Source organism: Podarcis melisellensis (assembly GCF_964234715.1).
Source record: "Podarcis melisellensis genome assembly, chromosome: 8".
Taxonomy (NCBI): Eukaryota; Metazoa; Chordata; class Lepidosauria; order Squamata; family Lacertidae; genus Podarcis; species Podarcis melisellensis.
In genome coordinates, this window is record NC_138540.1 from 72,120,447 (window position 1) to 72,130,434 (window position 9,988).

At 51.0% G+C, this 9,988-nt stretch overlaps 1 protein-coding gene across 2 annotated transcripts in view; it reads right to left on the reverse strand.

Moving 5' to 3' along the window:
* Nucleotides 1-9,544, reverse strand: part of KIRREL2 (kirre like nephrin family adhesion molecule 2) — a 59,727-nt gene extending 50,183 nt beyond the window's left edge. Inside the window, exon 1 of one of the 2 annotated variants that reach the window (XM_081920595.1) lies at nucleotides 8,923-9,544. In XM_081920595.1, coding sequence (XP_081776721.1) covers nucleotides 8,923-8,992 — 70 coding nt within the window. In that variant the 5' untranslated portion in view covers nucleotides 8,993-9,544. The remainder of the gene's footprint in view (nucleotides 1-8,922) is intronic. The other variant, XM_081920594.1, reaches the window with a different exon arrangement.
* Between the last annotated feature and the right edge of the window lie 444 nt (nucleotides 9,545-9,988).

Sequence of the window (9,988 nt, forward strand, 5' to 3'; positions counted from 1 at the left end):
TGTAACAAACCACAGCTGAACAATGTATTGGGCGTTGGGGCAGCCAGACATGTTGGCCTCCAGTTGTGGACTGCAACTCCCATGAGGCATAGCCAGTCTGGCCAATAACCCAGGAGAACGAGTGTTGTAGTCCACAACATCTGGATGGCACCAGCCTGTCTACCACCATGGAAGCCAGCTTATGGGCCTGATCATTGTATTCCACTTCTCAGCAGGTCCTTGCAGATATGACTACAGTCTCCTTCAACCTTAACCCATTGCTCATGCTGGACGGGGCTGATGGTAGCCTGAATTCAACAACAGATGAACTGGCTTGTTACAGAATTGGTTCATCAAGCTCAGCACTGTCTACCCTGTTGGTGGCTCTCCAGGATTTCAGACCAGTGTTTATCCCAGTTCTACCTGGAGATTGAACCTGGACCATCTGCATACATGGTGCATGCTCTACCAGTGAACCACAACCCTGCCCCACCATGGCAAGAGGAGAAAACAATGTCTTGAGAACAGCGTCCTCATTTTACAGCAGATACATCCATTATTCTACAGCTCCACGTGTTCTGGGGCTGGGCTCTGGCAGTAAAAAAGCACAAAAACCCCCAGGTTCTAGGGCGAAACCAATACATCAAGTTAAGTCCTGGCTCTGGAAGGAGCAATAACTGCAGGAGAAGAGTCACACGGCTCTTTGAATCCTCTCTTCCCCATGAAATATGTTCAGCAGTGACAAAATCTTTGGGAGCCTGCCAATCTATCTAGTGGCCATCAAGCATGTAATAACTGCAGTTTTTGAAGGCTTCTGTGTCTTTTCTCCCCGAGAAAATTCAATTTTCCCTATTTCCTCCAACAATTTTCACTGGTAATAATCAATGGCTATCTTAAAGCATCTCTCCAGACGTGTTAAAAAAAGGGAGGAAAAATCAATCCAAAATGTTTACTGCCGCAGGAAATTAAGGGAGCAGACAATTACTTCGTGACAGAAGATGAGACGCGAGAAAATAAGAGCTTTATTTTGTTTAATAGCAACTGCCACTTCATACAGTGTAAGCAGCCTCACATCCACAAAGCATGTCAGTATTTACAGGAGATGGAGAGATAGGCACTTTTATGCCCCATTCATTATGGAACTGAGCTGTTCATTTGTTTTCATGCGTCCTTTTTTCAAATCTATAGACTCTTCTCCTCCTCCCCATCACCCCCCGCCCCGGTTTGTGCCAATGCAACAGGCTGATGGACACAAACCAAAATCTGTAAACAGAATAATCCATAGAAAACACCAAGGTTTGGGGAAAGGCATAGTGGGGATCCTCAGCCAAGCACTGGCTGTGTTTGGACACACTGTCCAACTAACTAGCTTGGCTCACACCAGGGTTTCCCAAACTTGGGTCTCCAGCTGGGGAAAAACAGCTGGGGATCCAAGTTTGGGAAACCCTGGTTTACACAATGCGCATGATCTCTGCCTTTCTCAACCTGTGGGTCCCCAGATGTTGTTGAACTACAACTCCCATCCCCCCTAGCTAGCAAGGCCAGAGCTCAGGGATGATGTGAGCTGTAGTCCAACAACATCTGGGGACCCACAGGTTGAGAACTGCTCATCTATGGGCTGGTGCAAGGCTCAAGGCTCCTACTTTTATCCCTTACTTCATAAAGTAAAGGTTTCAAAAGGGGAAACCTTTGCATTTTGCCCAGATGAACCATGGCCAGTAAAGCCAGCAAGTAAAGGCTAGCAAAACAAACCACAGTCCCGGGTTTTGGGTGCAATGTGATGCTAGCTCAGGGTTGGAAAACCTATTGTTGGACTCTGACTCCCATCATCCCTGGCCTAGGGCTGATGGGATATGGAGTCTAAGAGCATTTGGAGGGCCAGGTGTCACAAACACCCAGCCCTGCGCTATCTCTCACATACTGTACCTTTTTTTACCTGCTTGAACCAACAGAGAAGCAAAATGGGAGAACTCAAGCTGTGCCAGCCACCACAAAGCTCCTGCAAAGCATGGTTTTCAATACTCAAGTTTCTTGGTGTGCTGGGGGGCAAGATGAGAACTGCTACTGATTCCCCCTAAGCGGCTGTGTCACCAACAGCCAGGGACAAATTGCCTGGTGCCGTGCCAAACTTAACTTATTAACAGTTTTCTATATGTGGTGGACCATACACGGATGAAATACTTAATTTTGCAACATGGACCCAGGACAGATGCAAAGTGATCAAAGCAAATAGCATTCCACAGCAAAGAACACACCAGCATAGAAGTCTCTCTCTCTCTCTTTTCGTGTTAAGCACATGGGCTCTAGATGCAACCCATCATTCAGCGCATTTGTTCAGTTCTTATGGCCCAAACAACTATTAACAGGATGGTGTCCATTTTCCAATTCCTGTGCAAGTGTGGAAACAGGTAACGAGTGATGGATTCAGCCTCATGGGGAAAATCACTTCTTTTTTTTAAAGTATAAAAGCACGCTTAACTCCATAGGGTTAAGAAGACCGGCTTGAATGTTTGCAGACAGGGCCTGGTGAAATGGCGAAGGCTTGAAGGACTTGGTGTTTTCCAGTGGATCATAGGACTAGATTTAACTATGCATTTTTGCCCCTTTGACCTGCAGAAGGTTAATGTATGCAAATATATATACAGAGGTACCTCGGGTTAAGTACTTAATTCGTTCCGGAGGTCCGTTCTTAACCCGAAACTGTTCTTAACCTGAAGCACCACTTTAGCTAATGGGGCCTCCTGCTGCCACTGCACAATTTCTGTTCTCATCCTGAAGCAAAGTTCTTAACCTGAGGTACTATTTCTGGGTTAGCAGAGTCTGTACCAGTGGTTCTCAACCTCTGGGTCCCCAGGTGTTGTTGGACTACAACTCCCATCATCCCTGAGCTCTGGCCTTGCTAGCTAGGGGGGATGGGAGTTGTAGTTCAACAACATCTGGGGACCCACAGGTTGAGAAAGGCTGCGTGTAACCTGAAGCGTATGTAACCCGAGGTACCACTGTATATGCATGCATTGTGCATACCGGATATGGCCAACCTGAAGCCCTTTCATTCCTGTTGGCTCAAGCCAGCATGCCCAATGGTTCGGAAGCTGGCGTCTGACGGCCACGTGGCCCCCACTCCACCCCTCCTGCCCGCTCTCTGCAGCTCTCTGGCTAAGCAGGTTTCCCAGCACTTCAACGATTTGTCATTTCACCCAGAGAGGGGGAAAGAAGCCGCACCATGTTAAGTTTCCTCCGAGATACTCTAAAGATCACCTTGAATTACGGCAAGGCTTATTTTTAGTTGATCAATGCATCAGTTATAATTGTTTTGTCAGCCTTACCAAGGCAGCCTTCTCTTCCTCCTCCTCCTCCTCCTCTCCCACCCCACCCCCACCACTGCTGGGGGCTGCCGACCAGCCATTCCTCCCACCCACCCCACCTCCCATCTCTGTGTCAGTGATAGGCGGAGGGGGTAGTCATTTGCATAACTTAATACAGGCAAGGCTCAGCATTAGTATTCAGATAAATGCACTCGTTGCAACTTTGCCAACTTGAGATCACTGCAAATTTGAGTGGATTTCCACAGAGACAACAGAAGGCACATCCCCCAGGCCAGCTTTTGCTCCTGCCAAATTTCAGTCACACAGCTTCTCAATGAGATGGCTGCATTTTTTTTTTAAAAAAATAAAAATAATTTTTTTTTGAAGGTTTAAGAGGGAAAATTATCCCCTTTTCTAGAATTCTGGGAGCCAGCTGGAAATGCATTTATTTATTTATTTGTGCTGCTGGAACACCAAACAGAACCCTGAAGCACAGAGGAAGGAGGGGAGGGGGGGGGCGGGAAGAGAGAAAAGCAGCCTTAGATGGGCAGAAGCTGTGAATGTTTGACAATAGCAGGTTCATTACGACTATTTCAGATCAGATGCTTTTTTTTTTATTTAAAAAAAAGGCAAGGACAGAACAGGGACGCACAATACCATTTTTTTTTTGCCAGCTCGGAACACCTTTGGCTTGGTGGAGAATTGTGTGCTCTTTGAAAGCTTTGTTTAAACTAAAGAAAAAGAGGGGAAGTGTGTGTGTGTCGGGGGGGGGGGAGAGTCTGCCTTATTCTATGTTACTAAAATAGAACGGTGCTTTTCAAAATATATTCCAAAGAACTCTGGGGTTCCACAGCAGCTTGCCAGGGGTTCCTTGATGGAGAAAAAAGCAGCTCCTGCAAAAGGCACAGTCTCCGCAACTACAGACCTTCCCCTACAATGAAGGGGAGCGTGGAGGTCACAACTGCAAAGCCATAGCCAGGTCCTTATGGGAACCAAGAGCAGAGGCGTACCTAGGCTCCCTTGCGCCCTTGGCAAGGGCATCCCCTGCCCGTCCCTTGAACCCTTGGCAAGGAGAGTGTGCAAACAGGTGGGTGGGCTCTTAGCCACTCCCAAGCAGAGTGGAGAGCTGCAATTTTTGTGCCCCCCTTTAACCTGATCTCACCAACCCATTGTTACCCCCCCGCCGACGAAAAAGTACACCATAAAATAGAGAAGGGGATACTCAAATGTCATCCTCAAGGCCTCTGTCCACATACAGGACTATTCCTCAGGCCACGCCCCTTTGCCCTGCACAGCCACACCCACCCGCTGAAGGCCACACCCCTGACCAGCCTTGCCCTGTCTCTTCCTTTGAGTGCCCAACTCTGCCAAGTGGCTCCTGAAAGGTTGCCTCTGAGGAAAGCGGTCCCTGGGCTGAAAACAAGATTTCCTCCAAACATTTCTTAGGATCCTTTGTCAAAGGTAGTACTTAAAGGTAGTAGTGTTGGTCCAGATATGTGGTAGGTCCTTGATGAAGGCAGGAAGTATTGGACAATCCAACAAACATTGACAAAGACCAATAGCCTTCAAATGGTGTGATGTGGGTTAGCTCATGTGCCGTTCTCCAGAGGTCATTGTACTCCGACACCCATCAACCCCAGCCAGCATGGCTGATGGTCAGGGATGATGGGAGTTGTAGTCCAACATGGCCATCTCTGGTGTACTGGGTTGTGTCAAATATGGAGACTTTGTTTTATCCGGGGCTTGGGGGGAAGCGACTGAGGGACTTTTGCCTTTACAGAAGGTGAAAGAGGTTAAGGGGGGAGGAAAAAAATGCGGCAAAGGAGGACATCAGACCTAGAAAGGGGTTCCGTACTGGAGATCCATGTTAAAGAGAGGTCCCAGCTCTGAAAAAAAAGTCGGAGATTATAAGGACGTTGCAATGTCAGAGAATGAGGGGGGGAGAAACGAAAAACAGCTCCTTGGAAATTAAGTGCATCACTGCATGCGCCGTCACAGATAACAACCTACTTTGCAGGTTGCTTCCTCAGTCTCCTGCAAACACCAAACCTGTTGTGGGAAATGAAGATAGGAACAGGAGGGGTGTGGGTTTATTTATTTATTTTAAAAAAGGTAACTGAACCAAATTCTGTTGGTAAAGAGCTGAGGAGGAAGTTGTGGCCTTCCAGCTGTTGCTGAACTCCAACTCCCATTGGCCCCAGTCAGCATAACCAATGATCATCTGCTCAACATCTGGATGCCTACAGGGTCCCCAAGATGGCAGCCACGGAGTCCTCCAGAGGCAGCCCAGATAATGAGAGCCTTGGCTTGGATGTTGAAGGCCCCAGTTACAATAGGCTGCTGTTCTCTAGCACCACCGGTGAGACCATCTTTTGCATGGAGTCAGTATCCCCCAGCTGCTTATATGCATTGGCCCATGGCCAGTATGGCCAATGGTCAGCGGGTGTTGGGAGTTGTAGTACGGCATCAGGGGATGCCCACAGGTTCCCGTCATAAATCACAGTGCTAGGACTGCGGTGGCTGTTAACTTTCCACCCCATGCATTAGTGCCACAGGGAAATTCTTTTTCTAGGGAGAAGTGTTCAGCTGCCCTAACGCGACCGTTTGAAATCCTGTTTCTGTCCTTAAACTCCCCCGCCCTGCATCTTAGTCTCCCATGTTCCGGCTGCTGCCTCTGGCTGCTGGCTCAAGACACATCATCATTAGACACTGCCCCCCTCCGTCCCCAGCTCCCTCCCCACCCTTGTGCAGAGGTTGATTCAACGCCAGCGAAGAGCAGGCGCCATGGGGGGAAAAGAGCGCCACAACCACTCAGGAATCATTAGCGTTACTGCAAAGGGAACTTGTAGCCAGGGGGCAGAGGCTAAGCCAGGCGTGCAAGTGTGAACTCACTTATCCCCTCGACACCTCCACAACCCACGCATCCCCGACACCCCCAAACCCTGCCCTGGGGGCGCCGCTCTGCACTCCCATCGCTGCCACTGAAGGCATCTGACAGCAGATGAGCCAAGAGAACCCGGCCAACTCCGGAGGGTTGCCAGGCCCAAAGGAAGACACATTCAACTCCTTGCATCGGTGGTAGAGTCCCGTTTTTGTTTTGTACTCACGAGGCCCTGGGTTCAGTCCTCAGCATCTCCAGCTAGGACTGGGAGAGACCGCTGTCCGAAACCCTGGAGAGGCGCTGCCAGGGTTGGTATGGACCATACTGAGCTTATAGGCAGACCATTGGTGCAATTCTGCATAAGGCAGCTTCTGGACCTCTCCAAATGAAACGGCTCCTGTGCCTTTAAGAGCTGTCAGGGAGAAGTTCAGCAGGTGCACCTTCCCCCATCACTGCACTGCGACTGGAGGAGAGCTCCTCCTGGCCGAACAGCAGAGCCATTTAACAGGATTCCATTTCTACATTGGAGGAGGCACAACCACAGCTGCCCACTGGCCCAGGTGGCTCCTCCCAGTGACCCACTGCCAGGATGACCCTGGGGTGCCCTGCTTGGAGGCAGGCTTCCCATCTTGCAGCAGGCCAAGGGGAGAGGTGTGTGTGCGTGTGTGTATGATGCCCTTAAGGGAGGCACAGCAGAACACAGGCAGATGCCTGACCCACAATCCACCAGGCCTGTCCACTGCACCGCACAAACCCCACTGAGATGGAACCATGTTATCTCTTAACATGCAGATCCTGCTTCTTTCCATTGGGGGTGGGGGTTGACCAGGCAAACTTTCCCAGCGCATGGCGCTACATGCCAATGGGGACAGAGTGTGGAGAGAAGAGTGCTGTTTGGATTCCACCCCCCCTGGCCTCAGGCCCTAACATGCCATAGGCTGCCTAAACACCATACATTTAAAGCACATTTCCACCACCCAAAGAACACACTGGCAGCTATACTTTACTCATCCAGAGCTACAATTCACAGGACTCTTAAAACTACAATTCCCAAAATTATTTTTTTTTGGGGGGGGATTGCTTAAATGTATATGAGTCTCCAGCTAGGCCTGCTCCTGTGCATGTAGGGGGTGCAGCCTATTGAGGGGCTGACCCCAAATATAGGCAAAAAAACCCCTCATAACCAGAGACTGAAGCTGATTGGCAGGTTAACTAGCCAACCACCTTCCAACATTCCCTACATGACTCAATCACAGAACTCTTTCCCTAGACACCAATGCCAATTGTGGGAGGTGAGAGGCACAACTCTGAGCATCCGCAGAGCGCCCCCCCCAAGTTTCCACTTACGCATCCACAACAACCAGAATTTGGTATTTCTGGAATTTATCCTAAATTCCGCTTACCTGGGTGCAAGCGTCCAATGAACTCAATAGGACTTACTTCTGTACAGAGAAGGGTTAGCATTGAACTTGCCAGGCCTCCTGAAACACTCCCCCCCCCCCCAATCCCGAACCTCTGGTAGAAATTACAAGACAGGAAGGGGAGGGGGAGAAATTAAATCATATTAAAAGTAAAGGTGCTGCGGGATGGGGGTGGGATGGGGAGAAGCACACCAGTGCCAGGCGAGGCTTACCCAGATTCAGAAGGGGAGGGGGGAGTTCAGAGGTTCCGCGCTCCTCTTCCTCCCCCCCCCCGCCCGCCCTCTTCAAGACTGATCGCTTATGCTTGCTAAATAATAAAGCCGCACCTGAATGACAACGAGGTGTGGGTGCTGGGGTTGCAGCACTGTGGGGGAGGGAAGGGGGAGTGGGTGGGAGGGGGGGGGCTGGTCGGCGTGCGAACCGAGCTCGCTTGAGATTTAGCCGTTCAAGGTTAACCACGAGAGGGAGTCTGCGGGTGGAAGGGAACTCAAAGATCAACCCTAACCCCAAGCACGCCCCCGCGGAGAAGAGCACTTCAGGGAATCAGGCAGGGCGATGCTAGACCTCCCACTCCCACAGGGAAAAATTAGAATAATTATTCACACACACACACACCCCACGCGCAAAAAAAAAAAATCTCCCTGAGATGAAACTGCAACGCGTGGTTTTAACGAGGGTGTGTGTGTGTGTGGGGGGGGGGTAATACCCCTCCCCATAGAAAGGGGGAAGGACCCACTCACTTCGTTGCTGGCTGCACCAGAGGTTATTTGCTTAAGTTCACCCCCGCAGATAACAGGGAGCGGCAAAGGCGGTGGTACAAAGGCGACTTCTCCTCAAGGTCATACATACATGCGTACTCAAGAATCGTTGGCACAGTCCGGATGAGCCCCCCACCCCCACCCCAGGAAAGAAAAAACACCCGCCCCAGCAGTTCCGAGTCCCAACCCATTCCTCAAGGAAGGTCCCAGCCGGCCGCCTCCCGTTCCTCTGCTCAAACCATTAAGCCCCATGATCTCCCCCAGAGTCAGGAATAGAACCCAGGTGTCCTGAGGCACTGCTCCTTGTCCCCCCTCCCCCTTGTAGCCAGAAACAGAGCAACCTCCCCGCACTCTCAGCCCGGTCCCAATCCGAATAATATATAGCCTGGTATCATTCGTGAAAGAGTTTGACCCGTTCAATTTTTTAAAAAAGTCTTCAGGCGTCAGTAGGTGGGGTGGCTTTTTTTTTGGGGGGGGGTCCCCTTAAGGCTGGCAAACTGGGAGATCCCCCCCTCACACACCCCTCCCGTCTCCATCAGAAGGAAGTTTGACAAATATAAAGCAGTTGCAGTTCATACCTGGGTCTGCAAAGTAACTCAGGGATACGGTCCAGGTCAGCAGGAGCGCCGTCCTCATGGTGGGTGGCATCGAGGGTGGGTGCTGGTGGGAATGGGCGCTTCCGCGGGGATGGGTCTCACTGCAGGAGCCTCCCTTTCACACGACCGTCCTTCTCCCGTGTCCGCCTTCGAATTCCTCAGCGAGGCTGACCCGGGTCTCGGGGATTCCAACAGTTGCGGGTTCTTTCCTGCTTTTAAGAGAGGGGGCGTCTACCGTGACCTTGGTGTCTGGGACTGGGATGGTTTAAAGCAAAAGTGGAGGATGTTGGGGGAGGAGGAGGGATTTTTGAAGTTGCAAGGGAAATCCCGAAGCTCATCTCCTTAAAATAAAAAAGGAAAGGAAAGCGGGGAGGGACCGGACCACTTTCTCCCTTCTTCCTTCCTGCCTTCCTCGCGCTCTCCTGCCCCTCCTGCAGGACTCGCCAGCTCCCCAGCTACTTCCACACTGTAGCCGTCCACCTCCAGGGAGCTCCTGCTCATTCAGCAAGGGTAGAGCATGGCCACGCCCACCGCGGCTCCCGATTGGCTGCCTGGGAAGCTGCACTCATTAAGAAAAAAATATATATATCACACGCTCGCATTCAGAAACCGCTCGCTGGCTAGCGGTGGCTGGCTTGCTGGTTCGCTCGCTCGCGGGCGGGCGGGCGGGCATGGGTGAGCCAGCTCGCGCATCGCCCCCCCTCTCCCCGCCTCCCCACCCACCCCCGTGGGTGAAAAGGTCCGAGCTTAGTGGGTGCGGTGGGGAGTGTGAGGGGGAGGAGGCAGCTGCTGCCTGCGGAAGGGTGTGCAGCACGCTAGCAAACGCACCTCGTCCAACGCATCGTGTATCACAATGGGGCACATCATATACTGAGTGTTAAATTAAAGGCTGTGTGTGTGTGTTGCTAATTGTCCTTTTTTAATATTTAAAAGGATCTTGAGAATGCCAGCATCCGATAGTCCCAGGAAGGCTGCAGAGATGCCTTCTCATATTCCAAACTCCTTCCACATAGAACCTCGTTAAATTGCATTTTCCTCTGGGGTGGTG